General features: G+C 43.8%; 1 protein-coding gene across 1 annotated transcript in view; it reads right to left on the minus strand.

Annotated features, from left to right (window-relative positions):
• Nucleotides 1-27638, minus strand: part of TRPA1 (transient receptor potential cation channel subfamily A member 1) — a 1042932-nt gene that overhangs the window by 316459 nt on the left and 698835 nt on the right. The window contains exons 13-14 of the mRNA XM_069220348.1: nucleotides 17117-17286; nucleotides 16854-17018 (exon numbers count right to left, since the gene is read on the minus strand). Coding sequence (XP_069076449.1) covers nucleotides 16854-17018; nucleotides 17117-17286 — 335 coding nt within the window. The remainder of the gene's footprint in view (nucleotides 1-16853; nucleotides 17019-17116; nucleotides 17287-27638) is intronic.

Here is a 27638-nt window from a genome sequence, read left to right on the forward strand (position 1 = left end):
TTAATACTTACAAGTCAATGCAAAGGTAGGACCTAAAGCTTGTATTTAAAAAAGTAGAATGTGTATTTAAGTTCTACATGTCTTGGCAGTGAAAGCCCCCTAAAGCGCTTTTCACTGTAGAAAGGCTAGCTCTCAAACACACTGACACCAGGTTACCCTATTGCACTCAGTTTAACAGCAGATAAAGAAATTCTTTGTTCACTCATCTGAATTGTAATTTTAAAATCCTCTTTAATGATAAAGTTGGATTTTAAGTTACTATTCAGAAAATTCCACTTTTCGAAAATTGTGAATGTCTCCCCTGTGGTGTTTTGTGTTTACCTCCTAGACATAGGGACTGATTGAGATCTTGGTGGATGAGTTACTCCATCGCATTGGTAACAGATATCCCTTTCACCAAATAAAAATCCCATAGGAAACATATGATTTATACTTTGGCGGACAGGCTATCTCTCACTGTTGTGACTGAGTAACTGATCCGCCAAGATCTCAGTCAGGCCACTAGTCACTAAATGCGCTGTGAGGTGTGAACAGGGTATTGCTTCCTTGAGAAAAATGCCCTGAGCTGTGACTTTCAGGCATCCTGACCTCAACATGGACAGCCTCAGAGCTTGCCCAAACCTGTCCTAACTTCTAAGGGCAGCCTGCCCTCCATTGACAATGCAGCTCACACCTAAGCCTGTCTACCTCTTGTTGAACCTAGCCAGTTTGGAACCAAAGGGGGAAGATTAGATAAAGGGGGAATCCCCCACTCACAGGCTGGCACTAGGCATAAAAGTGGCACTATCAGAACAAGAAATCAGAATATTCCAGGCTGTCTGGAAGATACAGAAGGAGGACTGCTCTGCTACTTTACGGACTGCTTTGCTGTCTTGAGAAGGAAGATTGTGCATACTTGCCTTGATCCAAGACTACCCAGAGTGACTCAAAGGGTCCATTGGACAACCTCCTGTGTCAGCAGCAACTGGACTTTCCTCAGACCTCCTGCTGGCCTCTGCTAAAAAGAGTCCTGAACCCCAAGAGTTACCTCCCAGTTCCTGGACCCTCAGATGGCATCAGTGGAAGCTCCTTCAACAAGAAAAAGGAAAAATCATTAATTGTGGGCTCCTTGTGTTCAGGAATGGGCCTGTTTTCCAGCAACAGTGACAGTTTTCACTGACTAATAAAGTGAGACCTGCACTTTGCAACAACAGCCCATGACAACCATCAGGACGAAACTCCGGCTATGATTGGATCTTTGCCTTACAGCAATCATGGTCTGCAATTCTCGACCTTCTCTTCCTGCCGAATGCCACCTCCTTGCAAACTCTTCAGGAGGATTAACCTGGTCCCAGGACCTAAACTGGTCCCTTTATTATTAAAATGTACTCTATTTTTTAAATTGGTTTGGAATTTTTCTTGGGTTGTGTTCTCACTTTATTACTGTTTGGGTGCAGTATAAATAGGTAACAGGTCTTTAAGTTTAGCCTGACAACTTTTGTGCCAGGCTACCAGAGTGTTGAGCAAAGGTTAATTTAATAACTTTTGTGGTTCACTCTGACAAGGATTGTGGTTGCCGCCTGAGTGGGGTTTCCTTTCTTCCTAACCAATAACACAATTTCTTACATAGACTACATGCATTTTTTGCCTGGACCCATGTAGTTTTCCACCGATGCTGCTAAAGTTGGATTCATTCTATCCTATTTGACCTTGTTTGGGCAATGCCTTTAATCATTTTAAAAAAGCCCTTGGCATCAGAAGTATTATACCTTCTTCAATAAATTTAAAGCAGGTTTTGGATACAGAAAGACTATATGAGCTGATCATGCTAGTCTCTTGACCCTAAGACAAGAAAAGATATCACCTATACCAGTCCTTTCAGCCAATTAAAATAGGAAGAGAATGGACTGATGAAGTCTTTGCCACTGCATTCTATCACAAATCGAGGGAGGATCTCAAAGACTCCCTTTCATTGATGGCTAGTCGACCAGCCATGATTAATAAACTGATTGATTTAGTAATGCAATTGGACTATAAGGAAAAAGAGAGACATGAAGAGAAACAAATAACTGTCCTGTTGTCGAACCCGGGTGATCCTGTGGATTCTTTCTCTGACAGGTAAGTAATATAGCAGGATACTTTTCCCCTTTTCCTTTTTTTTTATAACTCTTATACCAGTTTAAGGGTCTGTGGTATACGTCTTTATTTCTTTTCTCTCTGTCCTTCTTTTCTTTATCCAAATATATAAGTATATTCTACAGTCTTTGTTTATCCTTATTGTGTTACTTTATTCCTTGTTAGTCTCTCACATACTTTCCTTCTGTTCTTCTTCCCAGGTAGGTGGTTCAAAGGCTAAGAATTTCATCCACATCAAGAGAGGGAGAGAGGAAAGAAAACACCAAGCCTTTATTAGGTATGTAAAGGGAGGGGGGTGTAGTTTACTTACTAGTTCCCTTCCCATAAGATTTTCCTTTATCCTTTCATGCCACTGGTGAGTTGTGAACTTATTAATTCCTGGTTGCTTCTTGTTTTTTTTTTTTGTTAGTAATATGGAGTGGGTTGTTGTTTTTTTTGTTCTTTTCTTGTCTGATGCGTATCACCTTTTATTTCCCTTCACCTGGTGCTATTTATCTCTTATAGGTGCTTTAATTCTCTTCTTTTTGGTTGGTTAATGCCCAATGCATCGCCCTCCCCCTCCCAGAACTCCTCATCCCTCCCCTCCGATGGTTTCACCTCCTTCACCGGCCCTTTCTTGTACCTGGATAAGCCACGCTCCACCAGGAACGTGGCTGGCTTCTTTGTCTGTCACTCTCCCCCTCAACTTCCTGTTGATGGGTGCTTTCTGCTCTTTCCGATGTCTTCGTTCCATCGTCTCCTCCTCTTCGTCGTCTTCCGTCTTCTCCGATACGGCTTCCCTCCAATGAGAGATGCCCAGCTCCTCCACGACACGCGCCTTTCTCCTCACTCTTCCCAGCTTGGCTTCTTTCCTTCCGGGTTTTTGCTGCTCCTCCCAGCTCTTTTTTGACATCAGGCTGTGCTCGACGGAAATATGTTCCTCGGAGTGCTCCAGGGGTACTCCGCGTCCGACCTGTTACTTCTGCCCTGTCACACTTCCCTAGCCACAACTTTCTTTCAAGAAAGAAAGATATTTGTGTATTTACTTTGAAAACCAGGACATTTTGTGAGTAAAGGCTGTCACCTTGGGGGAAAATGTTCTGAACTGGCAGGTTGTGTGATTCTTTTATACAAGAGTCTATTGAAAGTAGATATTATTTATTATTGAAAATTACTTTATCTACTCCAACAGGACCTCTGGAAAGTAGGGCACTATTGGACTCCGGGGTGGTTTGCGTTTTATGGTGGCGGGGTTGCATTGCATCCATAACCTGAGAAAAAGCAAGCTCAAACCTAAAAAAGACAGTGGCCCTCATTATGACCCTGGCGGGCGGGGGAGAAGTGGCAGTAATACTGCCAACAGGCCGGCGGAAAGAAAAATGGAATTATGACCATGGCGGTTACCATGGTCATCCGCCACTTCTCCACTCCGACCGCCAGGGTGGTGATGACCGCTGGGCTGGAGACTTCTCCAGCCCGACGACCGTAACCAGACCGCCAGCGGTATCAGGACCCTACATACCGCCATGGATTTCGTGTGGTTTGGAACCGCCACGAAATCCATGGTGGTAGGCACTATCAGTGCCAGGGAATTCCTTCCCTGGGACCGATAGGGGTCTCCCTCACTCCTCCTCCCCCACCCCAAGTCCTCCCCTCACACCCGACCCCACTACCACCCCCAAAGGTGGCAGGACCCCCACCCCCAACATTGACACACACCCCCCACATGCACACTTACACTACAACAACACATACCCACACACATACAAACATACATCCCAACAGACAGACACACACATACTCACAGACATACAAACAGACCAACATGCACACATTTACCAAACACAAAACACCCCCAATGCATACACGCACTCACACACCCTCTACACATTCACACGCACACCCCCATGCATGCACACAACACCCCCCCCGCCCCTAATCCGGTGATCCTCGGGGAGGGAACGGGATCCATGGGGGCTGCTCCGCCACTAGCTCCCCGTCACCAGAACACCGCCACACCGAATCCTGGGTTGTGCTTCGGTGGGTGGTGTTCTGATGACAGGGCGGTGGAGGTGGAGCAGCCTCCTCTTCCCCGCCGACCGCCAGTATGGCTGCTGGCTGGTGGTGGCTCTCCATCTGAAAAAGGACGTAGGGCTGCCAGCAGTCATGATACGCTGTGCGTAAAACCACCTGCACTGGCGGTCTTCAGCGCGGCGGTACCTCGGCGGTCTTGGAAAAAGACCGCTGAGGTTGAAATGAGGGCCATTGTTTTCTAAAAGACTCTTTCTAATGGATTCATTTACTGATGGGATGGTCGATATTGACTCCTGCAGAAGCTATAAGTAAAATTCTTAAAAACTGTGCCAATTTCCAGGATGTGTTTAGTGGAAATGATCGCTCTATAAACTTTATCATAGATGTAAAGATAACCCACTATCAAATATATATCATTAACAGTAAAAGAGAATGAACATCTAAAGAAATGTATGAATGAGAATTTAGCCAAAGGCATTATAAGAAATATCTCCTCACCAGCAGGAACACCCATATTTTTCATCTCTAAAGCTAATGGTGAGCTGAGACTGTTGTGGATCATTGGGAACTGAATGCCAGGACAGTAAAGAATTGATACCCGTCAACCTTATTATTCTGTATAACCTACTGCAAAAGAAATCACAAAACTCATGCTGGGAGTATATAATTTAGTTGAAATTAAAGTGGTTAATGAACAGAAAAAACATTTAACAGAAAACATGGACATTTAGAATATTTAGAAATGCCATTTGGCCTATACAATGCACCAGCATCTTCTCAACATTTGGTCAGTTATGACTTGCGAGACATTCTGCACACCATTGTTATCATCAATCTAGATGCATTTTTAATATTCTCAAAATAATTTGGGATCCACAGACAGCATCTTTGAGAAGTTTAAAGTTGTCTTATATCTTGACCCTGTCTGCCAAATTGGACAAATGTATTCTGTCTGAAGGTTACCTTGGTTCTAATAATCAGCATAGATCTTCAGAAAGTCTCTGTTATAGTGTTATAGCCATCTGTATCATCTTTGTAATGTGAAAGACATACATGGATTCTTTTTAGTAGATTTTTATCTGCATTTTATTGAGCCTTTGTGAGTCTTTGTGACACCTGTAGTTCAACTAACTATGAATGATATGCTTTGTCAATGGGATCTAGCATTGTGAGGAGCTTTTTAATATTCAACATTCACAACGGCACCTGTTTCGAAATACAGCCTACCTTTAATGATGGAAAAGATTAATCTTCTGTTTTTCTGGTTTCTAAACTGCCACAAAGGAATACCTCAATTCAGTAGCTTTCTTTTAACATGCTTGTCAGCAACTGAGCAAAATTAGTTATATATGATAAAGAGATACTGGCTCATAAAGATGCTTGTTTTTCCCATTGGTGAGATCATCTGGAAGGCGCTTGTATCAAATGGCAGATGTATGCTGCTCTTTTCCAGAATACGATATTTAATTACAAACAGACCAGGGAGACACCGTAGGAATAATTATGCCTTTTCCAGATGACTGGAAACAGAGACGAGTGATTTAGAATCACTTCACATCCTTGCAGAACAGAATCTAAATGCATCCTACTTGGGAAGGTCTTTGACTCTTCTGAAAGCAGATTTACCATTGTGGAATCAGAACCATTAGATTCAAGAAGAACACGACAGAACCATTATGGAGGCACGATTTTTCATTATTCGTTCATTCCCACTTAAGGTCAACAGGAAAAAAGTGTCATTGATATCAAGACACACCACATGTACAGCATTTGGGTGAAAGAAATCCCTGTGATCTTCTGGCTCAACATTTTTGTAGATAATTCATAAGAAAGGATACAGATGATGTCTTCAAACCAAAAATCTTTAGGTTCTTTAGTTCTTTGATCATTCCATATAGTGAGAAGATATGAATGGATTTCATCTTTGAGCCAACCCTTGCTAGAAAACAAACTGGTGCTCTGATTGTAGTAGATTACTTTACCACATATAGGGGGTCATTCTGAGTTTGGCGGGCGGCGGTTGGCGGCCGCCGAACTACCCCCGTCGAAAGACCGAGGGGGCCATTTAGACTTTCCCACTGGACCAGCGGGCGACCACCAAAAGAGCGCCCGCCGGCCCACACAACAATGAAGCCGGCTCCGAATGGAGCCGGCGGTGTTGCAGGGGTGCGACGGGTGCAGTTGCACCCGTCGTGATTTTCACTGCAAAGCAGACAGTGAAAATCCTGCTGGGGCCCTGTTAGGGGGCCCCTGCACTGCCCATGCCAGTGCCATGGGCAGTGCAGAGGCCCCCAGGGGCCCCATGACACCCGTTCCCGCCATCCTGTTTCTGGCAGTGAAAACCGCCAGAAACAGGCTGGCGGGAAGGGGGTCGGAATCCCCATGGCGGCGCTGCAAGCAGCACCGCCATGGAGGATTCTCCCAGTCGGGGGAAATCCGGCGGGAAACCGGCGGACCCGGCTGGGCGACCGCGGCTTTACAGCCGCGGTCGGAATAGCAATGGAAGCAACACCAGCCTGTTGGCGGTGCTTCCGTGGTCGTCGACCCTGGCGGTCGATGACCGCCAGGGTCAGAATGACCCCCATACTCTTTTTTTACCCTTAGACAAATTCCCAGCAGCCCATCAGCTAGTTTTGATTTTTATAAGATAAATCATTGATATCATTAGAAACAGTGACTGGTTGTGTTTCCCAGTTCATCTCAACATTTTGAAACATTAATTGATTCATAAATTGACTCATGAGACTAAAAGAAGTAAAGTGAGGATTTATAGCTGGTAGGTACAATGGGACTAGGGAACTGACTTCATTGGACATTTCCCTGGTATGCTTTGTGGAAAGTGCAGACAACCTTGAACTTGATTTGTGCACTCACTAAGAGCTAACAAGTAATTTCAGTGCTGGTTTGAAGTGGTCATTCTTGCTGCCTGGCTTTTAGGCCTTTCAAGTTTGTTGATACATTTCATCAGAGGCCAATAGAAGATGACATTACAATAGTCCCAGTGCCACAACCCAAACTCTCTTAAGCTACATGTTTGGAGGAAGGGGAGAATTATGCAAGAGGGAGTTGACTGAGGGTGTGAAGCAGAGCTCTGAACCAAAGATTATCTTCAAGTTACTTTCTTTAAAAGAAGGTTTACAATTAGGGATGATAGGAAAGCTAAGGACTTGGGTTTAGTCGCTCCCATCACCAGGAGTTTTATTTTAGTTTTATTTATGCAGAGGAAGCTTTCTATCAAATAGTGAATGATGTGATGTTAACCCACTTTTCAAGGTTGCTCTCCAGCCTTTGGGCATCTTATGAGTACATATGGACATCCACCTAGTATTAATAGATAAGCAGCTCTACAGGACATAGGGCCTGATTGCAACTTTGGAGGAGGTGTTAATCCGTCCCAAATGTCACAGATATACCACCAGCCGTATTACGAGTTCCATAGGATATAATGGACTCGTAATACGGCTGGTGGTATATCCGTCACATTTGGGACGGATTAACACCTTCCTCCAAAGTTGTAATCAGGCCCATAGTTTCCTATTGAAAATCAAGAACAGGCATGATGAACCCTGTGGTCCAACACAACACAAATAATGAAAACAATTTCACTGAGCTGATTCTGGTGTGGTTTCTAGGAAGATTCTGTCAATCACTGAGTCATAGTTGGTAGTAGAATACAGGGATACCTTTGCTTATCAAACTCAAAAGTGACAGGTGCCGCACCCCAGAAGTGACATCCTCAATGCCTGAGAGCCCTCCCTGGAACTGACGTTGGTGTAGGTGGGTCAGGTGGGTTGTGACATCATGTGAACACATGTTAGTCACATGCCAGGGTCCTACAAAGTGGTCAGGGTTATGCATCAGCCCTCCTCGAATCAGAGTCCCTCTGGAGAACAGGTGTTGGTAATGTGCTGTAGAAGAATACCGCTTTTTGATCCAAAGAATGCATATAAGAAGCCTCCTAAGCAGCTTGTGCCAAACCCAGGAGCCCCATCCTGAAAGAGATTGCTCTGTCCAAATAAAGAGATACAACCCGCTCATCAAAAATCCAGGCTTCGATGGTAGATTGAACACTATTGATCAATATTATTGTAGGCTAACAATATCGGTATTGGATGAGAATGCGCAGCAGGGTGCCACTAGAGAAGGGGGTTACAATGTAACAGGTTTTCAAGAGGACCTTTGCCATTGGCTTGAAAAGCTCAGCCACATGGATTTACCTCAGCTGATATTCCAGATTAAGTGCGACATCACCGGCGATCGATACCTCATACGTCGAATTAAATGTTAGAAATAATTTAATCAACACTAAAGATGTTGAAGAATCTATAGCCACTCCTTACTCACCGCTCTATGAATATATGGGATTTCTGTAGGTAGTAAAGAAACACTGTGGACACTTAACGTATATACAGTAATTTGTTTTAAACTAATATTTTCTTTCTTTCTTTTTTGCACTGTAGAAAGCATCAGCACAAAGAGCCAGTGTAGAGGGGCCGCAGTAAAAGGGCAACAACGTAAATTTTTACTGCTTATGTTGTTCAAAACAGTCTGAAAGTTCCACAAGTCAAAACAAAGAGCCACATAAGAAATGTGTTTGTTCCCATAATAGTGCTCCAGGCATCCACTATGATGCCATATGGCCTGTTAAAGGTTTTGCTGTGAGTGTTGTGAACACCTGTGTCAAAGGTGACTATTAAAATGTTTGTTAAGGTCATAAAATTAATGATCCACAGCAGGAGACTCACAAGTGTTTATACAACTCGTACACATCAAGAATCCACCACATATGTAGCAGGCTACACCCATACAAGGTATATAAACTGTGTAGGGTGGTGTATGGGCTGTTGAAGGAAAATAAATATGTCCACCCTGGTATGAATAACGTCTTGACAGCAATGCTCAAAGAGATCCGATACTCGAATCAGGCTCAAAACTTGAGCATATGCAAGTATTGTGTATGTAATTTGATAGAAGGGTGATAGAATGGGTCATAGAAAGATGCATGTTGTTAGACCTGGCATCCTTCACATAGCCTCCCCTATCTTTTTTGCCTCTGCTTCCTATGTTTTGACTGAGTGCTGGACTCGGTTTCTTTTTGTTTTTGGTACTCTGGGCACTTTACCACTGCTGACCAGTGCTAAAGTGCAAGTGCTCCTGTGTAAATTGTACGTGTAATTGGTGCTTCCAGAATTGGCATTTATTATTTACTAGCAAGTCTCTAATGAAGTGCACTAGAGGTGCCTAAGGCCTATAAATAAAATGCTACTAGTGGGCCTGCAGCACTGGTCATGCCACCCACATGAGTAGCCCTGTAAACATGGCTCAGACCTGCCACTGCAGTGCCTGTGTGTGCAGTTTTAAAATGCCAATTTGACATGGCAAGCGTGCCCACTTGCCAGGCCCAAAAGTCTGCTTTTATACATGTAAGGCACCCCCAAGGTAGGCCCTAGGTAGCCCTGTGGGCAGGGTGCAGTGTATGTTAAAGTTGGGACATGTAGTGATGTGTTTTACATGTCCTAACAGTGAAATTCTGCCAAATGTGGTTTTCACTGTTGCCTGTCCTATCTCGATGCTAGGTTAACAGGAGGGCTGCCTTTAAATATCCTTAAAGTGTAGTTTCCCTTTGAGAGCAGATAGAGATTTGGGATTTGGGGTCTCTGAACTCACAATTTAAAAATACATCTTTTGGAAAAGTTGTTTTTTAAATTGTCTGCTTAAAAATGCTACTTTTAGAAAGTGGGCATTTTCTTGCTTAAACCATTCTGTGACTCTACCTGCTTGTGCATGCACTGGCTGGGTCAGACTGACAGTTGGGCTGCACGTGAATCTCCTCTAGACAGTGACACAATCAGAGCTGGGGTGTAGCCTGCATATCCTGATGGGCCATCTGGGCTAGAGTGGAGAGACGATTGGTCACTTACACCTGAATGGGCTGTGCCTGCCCTCACACAATGCAGTTTCCAACCCCCCTGGTGTGTGTCTGGGGCCAGGCCTGGGCAAGGCAGGATCTTTTGAACAACAGAGACTTTCCTTTGAGGTTTGCCTACTTCAAAGGCAGAAAGGGGTTATAAGTAGTGGACCAAAACCCCAGATTACTTCTGGAACCATGAGGAAAATCTGTCAAGGAGAAGAGCTGATTTGCTGAAGGAGGACGTCCCCTTTGCCTGTGACTGTGCTTTGCTGGGTTGGCCTGCAGTTGCTGATTCTGCCTGAAAAGGAAAAAGACTGGGCCTTTTGGTATATTCCTGCTTGAGAAGAATCTCCAAGGGCTTGGACTGAACTTGCCTCCTGTTTTGAAGTCTCAGGGCCATCAAAGACTTCCTCTGCCATCATCTGGACTTTCTGCTGAGACTCCTGCCCTGCCAAGTGGTGCCCTATCCAGTCTTTGGGCCCTTGAAAGATGAAGCTGGTAGAACAAGGACTTAAATCTACACACAGGAAGCCATGTAGGGAAAGGTTTGACACACCACCTGCAAGGCGGCTGTAAAAATCACACGCCACCTGCCTTGTGGCTGAAATCAACACTCCCCCTGCATCGCGGCTGAGAAATCAACGCATCACCATTATCCTGGAGAAATGACGCAACACACACTTGCATCTTCTGAAAACGAAGCAAACCCCAAGCAGTGCGGTTTTCCAACACAGTGTGACTGGATTTCTCACACATCGCCGCTGGGCATTAAAATCAACGTGAAACTGCACGGATCCGAGGTGCCCTGTCCAGAAATCGAGGCATTGCTCTCTTGCGGGAGAGAAAAAGAATGCATCACCTACCTGACCGGAGAAGAAACAATGCACTATCTCACTTGTGAGTATGGAATTGACGCATTGCCGACTTTTGCAATGCAGCTTTATTTTTGAGGCAAACCAGGTACTTTGTGTAAAAGCAACATTTCCATTGTTTTCTATGAAGTAAGACTCTATTATTTTCTACCTATTTTTCTAAACTGGTATGGTGTCCATTTTGTAGTGTTTTCACTCCATTACTGTGTGTGTTTTGGTGCAAATACTTTACACATTGCCTTTGAGATAAGCCTGACTGCTTATGCCAAGCTACCAAGGAGGTGAGCAGGGGTTGCCTTTGGAGTGTAACTCCCTGACCCTGACTAGAGTGCGGGTTTCTGCCTAGACAGAGTGCAAACTGACTGCCTACCAGAGATCACATTTCTAACAGATGTGTGATAATTATTTTAAAAATAGACCCACGAAGACTGTTTTAAAAATTGCAGAGTCCCATAGTAGTGAGTCATCACTGTGTTATTTAATGTTACCTACTTATTCACTTTTATGACGAGTATCAGAATGTTGTTGCACAGATGACTGTGAGTTACACTCAGGAGATATATGTATTGCCAGGTTGGTATATGTGTTGGTTAAAGAAAGACTAGCTGAAATACACCCTGTAACTCTGCATTAACTGAAGCTTTGTGAGCTGCCCACGTCGATGAAGTGCAATAGTCCTGAATGTATCACCAAATGGTGTATCAAGGTGTGACCACCTACAGCGGATGGAGCATGAACAAATTCTGTATGCGTGAATTAAGACTACCACCATCTAGCGTGTTACGCAGCACCTTGGAGCTTCTGATCAAAGATTATTTCAGAAATAAAGGTTTTGTATTGTCCTAGTACTGTATGAACTTTTGAATGCCATCAGTATCCTGGGTATACAAAGTTATAGGAGGGGTGAGTGGGAAGTTGTGTCTAGAGCCATTAAGTGTATATCTGTAAACACTTGTGACACTGAGGTAGATTGGCAACCTGGCCCCAGGCAATTTATGAAGCATGTGTCATACTGTGTATACGTAATGAAAAGACAGCAAACTGTCCAACAACAACAATAAGACGTGTACCAAGAAACTGTAAAGTTACCCATGTTTATGTTTTGCTAACATTCTTTGTCTTTCATAAAAGGTCCTCGCGCAAAACAAGTGTCTTTCATTTCATGGGTTGTAGCGGCTGATAACATGCCAGTGGACGGGTTAAGGGAGTTTTATTATGATACAAGAGGGGTCAGTAGCTTTGGGAGTGCCAAAGTGATGTTTAGAAGGGCTATAGTTAAAAATTAGCCTAGAAACAGAGTGCAGGTGAAGACTTAGTTATCTGGGGAAGAGGCCTTATTCACTCCACAAGCCAGCTCGGAGATGTTTTAAGAGGAGATCTACCATCATTTGGGCGCAAATAGATTATCATTGGTAAGCGGGCATAATCAGTCTTCAAGATTTGGCAAAGCATAATAACGGTGCTCGATATATATTAATGGTCATAGATGTATTCTCCAAGTATGCCTTTGCAGAAGCGCTAAGCGATAAAAGCGGGACTAGCGCACAGAGGCCTTTAAAGCCATCTTCAGGAAAGACCGAACCCCTCAAAAACAACAAACAGATGCAGGAAAGGATTTTTTAAACAAATAGTTTCAGAAATTATTAAAACAGCATGCTGGTCATCATTTTGCAAAGCACACAGAGGTAGAAACAGCTGTTACTGAGCATTTTAACAGGACTTTAAAGTCTGAAATGTGGAGATATTTCATGGCTTATAATACCTACCAATACATGGATGTCCTATAAGCCTCATATAGATGTTTGTAATGCCAGTTACCACACAACCATCAAAACATCTCCCATAGAGATAACGCCTGATAATTCATTAAAGTTGTTGAGAACGGTGCATGGGAGCTGGTTTGCTGCAGGTGTAAAGTAGCCTCATTTTTTAAAAGGTGACCAGGTTAGGGTTTGAAAGATCAAAGGGGTCTTTACGAAAGATTACCAACAGACTATTAGTGACAATATATTTATAGTGGAAAGTGTGGAGCTTAAAGAGGATTTATATATATATAAAAATGAGGCTACTTTAGGGATGGGGAAACGGTGTTGGTTGTCTTTTACAAAAGGTACTTGATGATCTGCACAGGGTGTACAGGTTTAAAAAGATTCTGAAAAGGAAAGGTAGCTGAACTAACAGGCAGGTCTTCATCAAATGAAGGGGATAGCCTGAGAAATTTAACAGTTGGGAGTTTGCCAGCTCCCTGCAGGTTCTATGAGTATGGGGAGGTCTTGCTGTAGGCATCAAGATGGAGATGGACATTTCTATTACTCTGCCGTCCAATGCCTTGAAGGACATGTTCCCCGAAATCAAATTTCTAATTATACAGAGAAATAGGCTAAACCTTTGGACCTGAAAGGGGACTGGGTGGTACCCTAATAGAAATCCAATACCCTAGAACATGGAGTACATTTTCAATGCTAGAGGCCAAATTTACTATATATGTGTTCAGGACCTTTTGAACATCCATGCTAGCTTTCCTCATGGCTATTACTAATCCGTTGCTGCGGTGGTACAAGCCATCAACAAATCCGTAGCCAACACTGAAAGGTATACAAATATTCAGCTAAAAGGAAGGTGTTTCTTAAAGCTTTAAATCGCGAACCCTGTTTATCTGTACAGGTAAGTTAAGAAGGGTTTTAGGAACAGTACAACATATAAAAAGCCGAGCAGAACCGGACCCGTTGTGCCCCGATATTAACAGCGGTTTCTGTACACGCTACGTGTATAGCGACATTGTGGAGATGATGAGGATCGGGGATAGTTATTCACCGCTGCTAAGATGAGTCCAGGTGAAGGGTAAAAATAACATGATGCTTAATATTTAAAACAACAAACCTGACTACTTTGCAATTTCTAAAAGCCAATTTGATACTATTTGATCATGATCTATGATGACCAGTCTAAGCCGGTGTCCTTTAAATACGGAAAGTTATTGTTAAGCTTCATTTAAGGCTGCAACCCGACAGCGACTATTAAAAAAAAGACATATGGCAATCCCTCTATGTACAGGGATTATTACAGAAACCAGGTAAGATATGGAGGACCACCACTGTACTTTCAAGGGGCCCCTGTTATGTATGGGACCGAGGGGTTTCTTCCATATCCATTGTTTGTTTAGAAGAGCCATGCCGTTCTTTGAGAAGAGGCTTTGAAATTACAAATTCCCACATTGTAGGGGTGGCTCCAAACATTGCACAGGATGTGGTGGGTTCTGTGACGTCTGCTGTTGTTGAGCACATGAATAAACAACCCCAAAAAGGAGTGGGGCTAGTATACATGTCTTGCACACATGTTAAAAGGAAGCGAGGGGCTTCAAGGCACAGGAAGCCACTGGCTCCCTATAAAAAAGGATGGCGCTCTTCAAAAAGCATCCACAAAAGAAGATCTGTAAGTTGGAAGAGAGCTTAGAAGAAGAAGAGAACGGGCAGTAGTGTAAATATTTTTTAAAGTGCAACAACCTGAAACATGGGCGTCGTAAATTGCGCATTGGGTGACTGCACCAATTCAGAGTTACACTTGTTTTCTCTAAAACCCACCCACACCAGCATCAAAAAAAAATTTTTTATGGAGGTATCTTCGCTAGCCGCTTTGACGCCTTTTGCGTCAATAGAGTTTTGGTGTCCTGGTCCATGGATATGTATCTGGATCTCAACAATATGCTGCTGCAGCTTATCTGTAAAATCATAAAAGCGGACGGTTTCAATAGAGCGAATGCCCCTAAAGTGACACCAATTACCTACCCCATCACAACCATGTTTAATCAGGTGGACATCACCCTCAGTGATCGACTTATAATGCAAAGTGATGACGTACACGTATAGGGCCTACATGAGGAGTATTCTAAATTACAGCCATGACGCCCTTGTCACCCAGCTTTCAGCAGGGCTCTTCTACAAAGACACTTACGGACGCTTTGAAGGCAAGGAGCTGGGTGGGGACAATCAAGGTTTTGTAAAAAAAGCAAGCTTCGCCACGGGCCGTACACAGTTTGACCTCCTTGGACCTATATATTCGGATCTTTTCTTTCAAGATAAACTGTTCATCAACGGTATCGATCTTAAGATCAAACTTACCCGTAACAAGGACTAATTCTGTCTCATTATGGGGATGCGGTACAGTATAAACTGGTCATACTGTCCGCTAACTTGTTTGTAAAGAGAGTGAAAGTGTCATTGAATGCCAAGTATGCCATTGAAAGAGCAGCTCTGAAGATATTCAGCATCCCAGCTGGTACCAGATTAACCCAGCAGCAAAATGTATTCCTGGGGCAACTACCGAAACTCATTATCATAGGTTTTGTGGACCATACCGCTTTTAGAGGCTTTCATACCGCAAACCCTTTTCAATTTCAAACACTATGACATCAACTACGAGGTGCTGGTTCACAAGGGATCTGTGATTCCTGCAAACCCATACGCACTGAGTTTTCGAACTCAGGGAATATCTCGGTCCGTTTCGATAATCGGGACACACCTCCAGAACTCAGAGGTCATTGTATCAAGAGAAGGATATGGGACCAGCTACACACTGTTCGATCTGACGCCTGACATGGAAGACGGTGACCACTATAATTTGATCAAAAACAGAAATCTAAAAGCTGAAATACGTTTTAGTCAACACTTAGCTATTGATGTGAACATGGTTGTATTTTCTGTATTCAACAGCATCATTCAGGACTACCACGCCCGATAGATTCTGTTTGACTATCTTTAAAATATTGTAAAATGGACACTGTTCAGATACGCGAGTTCCTAAGCCATTTTTAAATAGGCTAAGAAATACTTTTGAGGTGTTTTTCCAAGCGACAGACTACCTAAGGAAATAAGGGTAGAAATACTGTGCACGCTCGTCTTTTACACAGATCCACATTACAAGGGTGGATCAAACTGGTTGGCCCTGTTTTGCATATAGACAAGGTCACAGTGTTTGACAGTTCAGCAGTGTTCCCTGAACATAGCATCTATACAAAACCTGTATTGAAGTATGTAAATGTAATGCAATGCCTCAAAGGTGCCACTTGAAGCTCAGGTGTGTAAGCTTCAAAAGTTGAATATGTCTGTTTCTTTGCTTTTCAAGTGGCACTTAAAGACACTGACCCCATTTACTAAAGAAAATACATATGAAAAAACAGTGATAACTTAATCCAAACATGATTGGTGAAAGTCAGCAATCATGCTTTTGTGGCCTTCCAAAAGTGCACTCAACCAATTTTCTCCCTCAGATCTCCCCAGGCCCCAACCCTATCAATACACTTACTATTGCTGAAACATACCACATTTGCAACTTTTCCTTTGGATTTAGTTCCATCAGCGTACTTAAATGTGATCACATGATTATGGTGTTCCAGATCTGTGGAATTACTCCCACACAGTGACTGAATACAGACGTTCAACGTCAGTGCCAGAACATGTTGGTACTCAGGTATCCCAGAGAATCCTTAGTAGCCAGGATGTGTAGCAAAACTCAGAGACCACAAAGAATGTGCTAAAACTACACTAATTATGAAAATAAGCACTGAGGTATTGCACTTATCATGCACGATTTGTAATAAACTATCCACTAATATTGTTAATTATATGGTTCAGTCCCTTTTCCTTTTTCTTATGTGACTTGCATATTGATATTCGATCTGTTCAAGAGGTTAATAATTGGTCTGATGGAAACCTGTATTTTGTTATTATGTACTGTTCTTATGCCTGCTGCCAATGTTAAATGAATTATGGATGTCTATCGAACCTTAAACAATCAATTACAAAATCTGAATATAAGCTACAAGTTGGTGGTATTTTTTTTCTGTTTCTTTCATTTCCAAAAAGCTGAACATTCTAACACTACAGTGCCTCCTACAGGCTAGTGAAAGCACATTACACCAGGCTCATAGAATGCTTGCAGCTTACCTCAGAAGAAGAGCACCCCTTTTCAGAAGCATTTGCACAATCTTGTCATGTCCATTTTGTGCAGCCAAGTGAAGAGGAGTCAATCCCCTTTCATCTCCCCCATTCAGAAGTCTGGCATCTTTCACATCTCGCAACAGTCGCATGCAGGTATTTATCCGCCCATAGCTACAAAAGAATAACACAAAGGGTTTGTCAATGAATGTAGTGTATCTGTCAGCCAAGAGCATAAAGTTCAATAAATACATTTTGGTATCGGCCCTTACCATGCAGCAAAGTGCAGGGGTGACCGCTTATCCTTACTCTGGGAGTACAGGGAGACATTCAAACCAAGCAGGTTATTAACTGAGCCTGGCACTCCTTGTCTGCATGCATAATGCAGAGGTGTGCAGCCGTCATAATCTTCGTCGCTGACAAGTGCTTTCACGCATTCTAACTGTTGAAGAAAACAGAATATATCAACGATTAAGGATCTTCATGGCGAATACATGAATATTTTAATATTTAATATTGTTATATAAAAACAGACACAAAATGGCAGTTTGTAATCACAATACAGAACATAATGCAGCAGCATCTAACACCACCCTAACACCACTACCTAAATGAATATTACCAAGTTCTCTTTTGACCTAATGCCATTAAATAGTTACATTGTGATGGAAGGTTTCCTCTGAGTTCACCAAGAACAACACATCATCTCTAAGCACTTCATTTGTGCAGATTGTGCTGCTGCGTGCACACTGAGAAAGAGAAACACAGTCAAGTTTGAAAACCAAGATCGAGTTGGGCCTAGTTTAGTCCTTGTTTGGACAACTTTTAGAAAACACAATTCTATAAAGTGTAGTGTAGTTGAGTTTAGTGCACAGATGTATGACACTAAGCAAACATTATTTATTAATCAGAAACATTTCTTAAAGAATCAAGTACCCCATTGTTGTACTTGTCTCTCTTGGGTAGCAAAGCATAACAGTCCAAGGCCTACTCAAGGGAGGTGCTGTTGGGTTGTACTTTTAGCTTGTTGGTATGCAACAACAACACTCACTACATCACTGTCTATTATGTACACATTATTAAATGATACATATTATTTTACAGATATATATAACTAAGTAAATGGAAATACAATTGGTGACAAAAGCACATTTTTCAGGAGGGCTTAAAAGCGAATCAAATTTGTCTCAGGGGCATTAATATAACCCCTTGGGAGTCTCAGACCAAGATTTGAGGGGCATCTTTCAGGGGCTGCTCATCCTCTTGCAGCCCCCAAACATTCTACAATCAAAGTTGGTAGTGGTCCTGCCCTTGCTGGGGCACCATCGAAGAAATATATGGAAATTGCAACACCTTGTAAGGGCTTATAGGGCACTGCAGCGCCCAAGGTGGTAATAATTTATTAGCAATTTTGCAGCTTGATGGGGCATTGTACTATGAGAATTTTTAAGGACTCGGTGCCCATGCCCACTTGAGCACTCAGGTACTGCTATTGTTGGGAGCTGCAAATGGAGCTCCAAGGCCATCACAGTCTCCGCACATGGGACACACTTTCTGAATGCCGCATGGGTGCTGGCTACTTCACCTGCACTCCCACCTGGTAGAGTTCCACTTGGGCAGGAGCAGTTAATTCTGTCATTCCCACCACAGACAGGAACATTGATGTCAGGTACGCCCACCCTTCCCGACATGGTTTAGGGGCCAGGAGGAGCATCCAGCCTGTTTTGGCCCCAGTCTTCTGTCCCAGGAGGATGGGGACCCTCATGACAAGTGTGATGCCCCACACTCTCCCCATGGAAATTTGAAAAATGCTGATGCGCCAAGCCTCGGGGGCTTCATTCTTCTTAGGGGTTTTGTTTAGCAAGTATGGTGGAGAGTTATGCACTCGGTTGTCTATCCGATTCCCCCTTCTCAGAGTCACTGATGACCTAGCTTCTCAGTCTGCTTTCTCTGGCTCATTAGGCTGATTTGGATGGGGTAGGTGTTATTGTGTTCTTGGTGAAAAGAGCCTCTTGGCCTCTAATCATTTTCTTTGTTTCTAGAACCTGGTAGACTACTTTTGTTGCTGGACAGACCCTCTACCTGGGATCCTGGAACCCACCTTCGCCTGGGAGCATCCTCAGGAGCCCCTCTACAGCCCACCTGCACAGGATTCTCCTTGCTGCACTTCCCATGCCCCATGCATTTGGCCATTTTCCAGGGCACCTCTGTGTCAGTAGCACAGTCACTGGTGCCCTCCTGATGGAAGTTACCCAACTGCAGAGACAGTCCACAGAGGATACAGGGGAACCCTCCTTGGTCTTCACAGGTAGGTTTATCATTCTTTATTTATTTCAAGTTCAATTAATTAAAATCATTGTATGTAAACAGCCAGAAAGCATAGGTTTGCAAAAAGCACAATGACTGGCGATTGTAATTGAAAAGAAAAGCTTATAAACAAATATAAAATATGATTAATAGCATTTCTAAAAAAGGCTCAGTCCCCTGTAGGGGAGACGCAAGAGCATGACATTTTTGAAAACTCTGCACTGTAAACATAACGACCAAACTAAAAGTAAAGAGTAAGGGAGCAAAGTGCTTTGTAAAGCATGTGCTAGCACCAACACCCCAGAGTTAAATTAATGATGGAGCCCTACTGGCTTCATTAGAACTTGTATAATTAGCCCTTGTACAGGTTTAGGGCTTAGGTTCATTGGCTAATGGGGGGAGTCAGATTAAGCACCCTTGAGCCCTCTGGATAAGGCCCACAAGGGAGGTACAGAAAGATTGATAGTGTGAGGCAGTCATTCATATGAAGCAAGTCCACAGGGGCCAGGGGGACTTTTCATTTGGTCTTTATTGTAGTTGATGTAGACTGGTTCCAACTCTTGGGGAAAAGGGGAGCATCTGTGGTGCAATTCAACGAGGCCACTGTCACCCTGAAGGGGCTTTGAGGAGGGCAAAGTGGATAGAGTCTGTGAATTTTCTCAGCCTGGGTAGAGACTGGGCGTATTATCAGAAAAGCACAGGTCCAATATCTCTCTGCATCGTCTAATGTCTTTGGCCCAGAACAGAGGGAGCAACAGTTGGCAATGATCATGAGCAAGTTTAGGGCAGCAACACAGCAGGTAGTCCCATGATTCCCTGTGATAGTTGTATAACTGCAAGTGTTGACCTCAGCCGGCAGCGTGAGAGGGTTAAAGTCTGAAATTGGCAAGACAATGAGCTTCATGTAAAGGATTCTCCAACATGTTTAAGTCAAGAGAGCATGTTTGAGATAGGGCTAGGCCTTCCTCAGAATATAGGAAACATCCAGTGACTCAGTGCTGGAATTGGACCATAGCCTTTCTATATCATGCTCAAAAGAGATTTGCATAACCTGTTTGTTCACAGCTTTTTTCCGGGCTGAGTATGGAATTTCTTGGGTGATTAGGTTGACAGACACAATACTGAGACAACCAATTACCTTGGCTGACTGGGTTTGCCATGGGGTTCCCTCCCCTTCAAACACTGTCTTGAGATAAGATTTGAGAGAGTTCTCTGAGGCCTGCGGAACCCTTATATAGTAGTTCATTACGTCCTCCTGATGGCAAGGTCCGGTCTACTGAGACCCAGCTCCAAACTTAGCCTTGTTCTTCTGGCCTGCTGGGCAGCACACAAGACTTTCTTATATGCTGTGATCTGAGAGTTCTTGAGATGCATGTCAAAAGAACTGGGAAAGCCAAGTGGGTGTAGCTAAGCACAGGGATCAGTTTTACCCTTAGAACTTTCAACATTCGGTCGGCAATTGGGCTTTGTAACTGATTGCTAAGACATGACAGGCTATGAATGACACTGGCTGACTTGTTTCTGAGATGCCTTAGGTGAGCTGCCGGTGTGGCCCTTTCTGAGAACCAGATGCCTAGATAATTATAAGTTGATATTGTTGTAATTTGTAAGTCCCCTACGTGCCAGTGAGTTTGTTTTTGTGTGAATATTTGCCAAAGACGATCACATTCTTTTTTCCCTGATTCACCTTGAGTTTGTTCTCCTGATTGTAGTGGTGTAGGGTGTTAAGGGCTCTCTGTAGGCCAACTCTAGAGTGATCCGTGATTACAATATTATCTGTGTAATGCAGAATGGAAAAAGCGCACTGTGCCCATCCTTGGTGCTGTTAAACTGGTGTCCTCCAGTGCAGTTCTCAGGTTAGCGGTGTAGAGGTTAAAAAGGAGAGGGGCAAACACACAGCCCAGTTTGAGCCCATTGTTGGTTGGCACCTTGACTGTTGCAGTGGTGGAAATTCTTTTTACCCTGACCCAGGTCCCCTGGTATAGGGATACTATTGCCTTAAGGAGCTGGCGGAATCCCCATGTCCTTAGCTTCCTGCAAAGTCTGTCCGGGTCCACCCTATCAAAGGCTGCACTACAGTCGATGAAGCAGCAGAACAGTGGGGGTTGTTTGCTCCTTACAACTCAATGAGATAGATGTGCCAGTGCTATGATGTTATTAATCGTAGAGCAATCAGGCCTGAATTCAGATTGAACAAATGGGGATTTTTTTTTCTGCAGCCCAGGTTTCCAGATCCTCCAGAAGGATGAGGGCATATGCTTTTTCTTCCTAATCTAGCAGGGTGATAAACTGATGATTAACCAAGTTGGAGCGGTCACCCTTTTTATGTAGAGGGAAGAGGATTGACCTCCTCCAGGTTCATCATTCTGCTGTCCGTCAGAGGGTGCAAGGGGAACAAAAGGCTGACTCTGGAGAAAAACTCCTAATCCCTGGGAGGCAGCTGGAGTCCAAATGTCCATAAGTCCAGCTTTTGAGTGGGGTCAGGTGGCATTCTTTCCGGCTGGGCATTTTATTTATGTTGTCACTCCCATGTCCTTTGAGTTCTCAACTGTTTCTCACTTACACCATGGCTTTTCAGTAGGATGGAAAGTTCTAGAAGGAAGGCACCTCTGAGCAGTCCTCTGGTGCCACATCATCACTCCATGCCTGCCCCAACACTCCGCACAGCATCTTCTGACATTTCAACTTTGCTGCTTGAAGTTGTTTTCAGAGGCCTGACCATCCTCATTTGTTTCTGTGGGCTTTGACATCGAACAGGCCAGGTGCAGTGTTAAGAGGTATTTATCAAATGCACATTTCCTCCCTACCCTTTTCTTTTCAGGATCTAGGCCAAGCATTGGCGTTTGGCACTGTTGTGAGGGGAAGCCTTTCGTCCTCCTGCTGGTCAGTAGAGATTTCAGCTTGGTCCAATCTGCTCATGAGCTGAACCAGGGAAATATAACAATTATCCTAGTGCCAAAAGGAGTACAGTTATCACAAAAGTGAATTTGGAAGTACATTTTTAGCCTAAGATTGGTACCTGACCTTTCTCCTCAGGCCTACATATGGAGAAATACCCATAATTTGTAAATCAGTAAACGCACACAGGCTTTTGAGTAATCATTACAGATGTACACTAAGTATGTCCACATACATTATAAGCCCTATGGCAGGTCAGCATGAATCCCTGAAGTGTCCCTCCTACTTCAGGCTACCTGTGCACAGACACTGGACTGAGCTAGGTAGTAGTCTCACACGCTCGGTCAGCACATGTGCAGAGGTTCTACACTAATTTTATGTCAAGACCAGAGGCTCTATTATGCATTCTTTTCTTACTTAATTTTATACAGCAGCAGTCAAGACCTACAGCTCCCAGAAGGACTAGCAACAGGCTAGCCAATGGGAGTTAAAAAGAGTCAAACGTAGGACCAATAAGGGGACACCACGAACCATAGAGTCTACCCTTGACTGAAAGCAGCCCTCTTTTCTTGCTGCTCGCAGTCAAGATAAGTACTCTTTCATGGTCTCTCCTTTAGTGTGTTAATGATTATATTTGTACATTGCTTTAGTGTTTTTTAAACATTATTGTTTTAATGTGATGATTTAATACTGTTCCGTTTTTCGCCACTTCTGTGTTTTCTTAAAACCAACCACCCCCCTTCCCATTCAAGTCGCCTCGCGCGAGCTTCACCTCCTATAACCGCTGCGCATTTTAAATCCGTCTCCCGCCGCGTTCTTTCTTGTCAGCGCGCAGCCCTTTATTAGCGCGTCTGTCTTCGCGGGAGGTCCGTTTTTCTCTTTATGCGACGTTTCCTATTGCCGGCTCCTCTCAGCTGCTCGGTTTACCGCGTAGCTTTCTTTGCGGTCCGAGCACAAAGTTGAGGGTGTGGCTTATCACAATTCCTCTTCCTGTTTCTGCTCTGCCCTCGGGGAGGGTTTCTTTCCCCAGAAGAGACTGTGTTTCTTGATTAACCCTTTCCACTCCAGGATTTTCTTGCTAGTTTACACCTTTTTTCTCAGCAGTTTTTAGTTTTCTGTTACACTCTTATTGAACTTAATAGTTGCTTATCTTTCAATGGATTCTGATAATTCACCAGTCATGCCTGATATCAACGAGGATGAGGAAGTTTTCAAACAGGATTTAAATATATTCATCCAATCCTCAGTGAAACATGCCTTACAGGCATCCATGGAGAAAATGTCTAAAAACATTGAAAACAAAGTAAAGTCCATGGTGTCCAATTCTCTGGCCCATTCTGCGGGGGAAGGCAGAAAACATAAGCAGGCTTCGGTCAAACCTGCTAAAGGTGCTCAATTGGACAGTGAGGTTGCCTCACAACAGACTGAGAACTTGATTCCTCCCAGGCCTCCTGTGAAGGAGGGGAACATTACAAAGAAGTGTTCTTCTTCGCAGTTAAAATGCAAATTTAAATCAAAACATATTGATGTGCCAAAAAAGATTATTGTCTCAAACATTTTGGACACTGATGATGAGGATGTGGACGATTTGTCTCAATCTGACAATCCTGATGACATCTTTCCTCCATCCTCGCCTCCCTCTAAACGCTCTAAACTTTCTCTGAGTGATTCTTTGCCCAACATAGTTGATTCAGAGGGCATTCCTATGTTTGATCCCGCTCTGATACACATCCTAACTCTACTGAGTGGCTTCCTTCTGACCACGTAGGAGATTACATTTCATCCCGGCTGCGTCTCCCTCTGGATAAACAGACACAGGCGAAATTGAAATCAGAATGCCCTAGGCCCTCCTTAGAATCCAACATAACAGTCACTCCTACTATCGATCAGTCCCTCATTACCTTTTTTACAAAATTTGGCAAGGACCCACGCAAGGGGGTGGATAAAGCCTGGACGACTTGCCAGGACAAACTTCTGGATGTGGTGGGGCCCTTGGCTCGTATTTTTGATTTAGCAGAAGCAACTAGACTGGAGGATGCTCCAATTGATCCGTCTGATCTCTCACTTTGGACTCAAAGAGCTTTCTGCCTATTAGGTAACGCCAATTCAGCAATTATCCACGAGAGACGAAAGGGTCTTCTGTTGAAAATGGATCCTAAACTGGCTAATATGGCCACTTTGGATCCTGGCATCCAGGCAGACGGCAAACTATTTGGCGACGCTTTTATCAAAGACCTCAGCCACTATGTATCCACCTTTTCATCATTAGATAAGGCCCAACAATCCCTAAAAAAGTTTTTTAATCAGCGTGTTTTTGCACGGGCCGTTAGAGGCAGGAGCCGCTTTACCGGCCGTGCGTACCGAAACCAGGGCGCAAGAGGCTCTTACAATTCCTACGCGCAGGAGTTTTAGCCGCAGTTTTCTCCGCAACGATCAAGAGGCTTCCGTAACCGTGGAAAATGTTACGTCAGATCAGCCACTACACAATGTAAGCCTAATTTCTGGCCTTCCCGTAGGCGGACGGTTACGTTATTTCCTACCAAACTGGAGGTCAATTTCATCAGACCCGTGGGTTCTAAGCACAGTGCAAGGTTATTATATCGAGCTCTTCTGCCCTCCTTTTCAGTCCCTTCTTCCCCCTCCTCCAAGATTTTCTCTTGCAAAGTCCTCTCTCATTTCTTCAGAAATTCAATCGCTCTTGGACAAAAATGCAATCCAGCCTTGCCTTCCCGATTCCTCCTGTTTTATCAGTTCTCTTTTTCCCGTTCACAAGAAGAACAAAAAACTCAGACCAGTAATCAATCTCAAAACTTTCAATCAATAAGTGGTGTACCGGCACTTCAAAATGGAAACTATTCTCCATCTCAGGGAAATTCTTCTTCAATATGACTGCCTGGTCAGATTAGATCTCCAAGACGCTTACCTCACCATCCCTATCCATCCTGCTCACAGGAAATTCTTGCAGTTCCAATGGAGGTCAAAAACTTATCAGTTTTCCTCCCTTCCTTTTGGCCTTTCTTCGGCACCGTGGTGTTTCACGAAACTGTTGAAACCCGTTGTTGCGTATCTCAGGTCCCTAGGTATCAGACTTATAATTTATCTCAACAACATTCTTATTATGCATCAGAATGCATCTACCCTTCTCTCTCACCTCCAAACAACGACTTCTCTCTTCACCGACCTAGGTTTGCTTATAAACCAAGAAAAATCTATGGAGTACCTTCCCAACAAATAGAATTTCTTGGGTTCCAAATAGACTTGGTCTCAGCCACTCTTCTCCTTCCTCCTGCCAAGGTCTCCGCAATCAGAAGAGAACTTTCTCTCACGCTTCAAAAAGACCAAATCTCTCTCAGGTCCCTAGCAAAGGTCGTAGGTCTTCTCTCCTCCTCAATCCAGGCCATTTTTCCAGGCCCGATCCATTACCGCGCTCTACAACGAATCTCGGATGGAAATTCAGTGGTGGATATCCCATTTAGAGGCCTGGAATGGCAGATCCATCTTCCCCTCTGTGCCCGATCTTGTATTAGAATCAGATGCAAGTCTCACGGGGTGGGGCGCCCGCTGTGGTTCGATCTCGACTGGCAGTATATGGTCCATAGAGGAGTAAAAATTGCATATAAACTGTTTAGAGCTTCTTGCAGGCTCTTTTGCGATCAAAAGTTTTAAAACAAACAGGGCCCGGTGCTACATCCTTCTCCGCATGGACAACATATCCGCAGTACGGTAAATCAACCATCTTGGGGGCACCAGATCCAGACCCCTTGCTCTTCTAGCCAAGAGCCTTTGGGAATTTTGTCTGTCCCATAAATTCTCCCTTCTGGCCGAATACCTCCCAGGCACTTTGAATTCCACAGCAGATTGGCACTCCCGTCATCTCAAGGATACAAGCAATTGGAAGCTGCATCCGTCAGTTTTCCAACAGCTCGTGGACAAATGGGGTCCCTTTCACATCGATCTCTTTGCGTCACGGCTCAATTCGGAACTTCCACTGTTCTTCAGCTGGCGCCCGATCCTCTGGCCATCGCTACGGATGCTTTCCTCCAAGATTGGTCTCAATCGCTCAATTACGCCTTCCCTCCTTTCATCTTAATCAACAGGGTGCTGGCCCAGGTCAGAGGTCAAAAGGCATTTCTGGTCCTTGTAGTCCCCTTCTGGCAATCTCAGGTCTGGTTTCCTCCCCTCCTTGAACTAACTATGGACTTTCCCATTCTCCTTCTAGTGTTCCCCTCTCTCCTTCTACACCCATTCGGATCTCCCCACAATCTAATCCTCAGCGATTCATTAACCCTTTCAGCTTGGAAGATCTCCGGTTGCCCCAACATGTCTTCCCTATTTCGGCAGAGGCTTCAGAGCTCATTTGCAATGCCTGGGCTCCTGGCACAAGGCGAGCCTACAGATCAGCATGGGCTCTTTGGTCAGGCTGGTGTGTGGGAAAATGTGCTGATCCCTTTTCAGTGGATCTAAATCTAATTATTAACTTTTTAGCCGCGCAAGCTAGTGCAGGTAAGTCTTATCGAACCATAAACCTCTATAGATCTGCCATTTCTATGCACCACTGTTATTTCGATGGTAGACCAATTGGGGAACATCCTTTAATCTGTCGACTCTTGAAGGGAGTCAAATTGACCAAACCTCCATCCTCCAAGTATTCCCATATTTGGGATGTTTCTCTAGTGTTGAATTTGTTCCTTAATTGGTCGGATAATTCAGTCTTTTCTCTGAAAATGCTTTCTGCCAAACTCACAATGTTGTTGTGCTTGATTTCCATAAAACGATTTTCCGATGTTAAATCTATACGTGTCTTCCCGCCAGTTCATGCCTACAGGTGTTCTATTTCATATTTCCAAACATACCAAAACCAATCTTCATTCTGTTTTCTATCCCTTTTTCCCTGACAAACCAAAACTCTGTGTGGGTCTTTGTTTAAAGGAGAATGAAAAAAGGACCTATAACCTGAGAATGTCCTCGTCCAATCAACTGTTAATCTCCTTTCGTAAGCCCCACAAACCAGTTTCTTCAGCCACCTTGGCCTGTTGGGTTAAATGGGTTATGTCCCTAGCGGGTATTGATGTTTCAATTTTCGGGGCCCATTCTACTAGGGGAGCCATGGCTTCTAAGGCTTTCTCACTAGCTTCCAGTTTGGAGGACATTCTCAGGTCGGCCGATTGGTATAACAATACTGTTTTTAGGACTTTTTTACTGTAAACGTGTTAGAACTACAACTTCTTTGGTTATTGACATGCTTTAAACTTGCATAATAGAGCCTCCGGTCTTTACATAAAATGTAGATTTTCCTAGTAAGTTATGACGGAAAGTCTTAATTTTATTGAAGACACAGAGGCAAATATTATCCCTCCGCTGTTTTCTACTAACATGTATTTTTTCTTTCCCTCCCAGCGACTCCTGCATTACCTCCGTCATCGGGATAGTTCTAGTTAGTCCAATTCTACTCTTGTCAGAACAGGACTTCAGGATTCATCTATCCGGGATCTTCAGGACCCCCATCTTACTCCATCATTTTCTTGGTTGGTTGCCCATGTTCAGGACTTCTTCTCTGTATCTCTCACCTTGGCAATTTTAGGACTTATT

The sequence above is a fragment of the Pleurodeles waltl genome, chromosome 2_2, assembly GCF_031143425.1.
Source record: "Pleurodeles waltl isolate 20211129_DDA chromosome 2_2, aPleWal1.hap1.20221129, whole genome shotgun sequence".
NCBI classification, from domain to species: Eukaryota; Metazoa; Chordata; class Amphibia; order Caudata; family Salamandridae; genus Pleurodeles; species Pleurodeles waltl.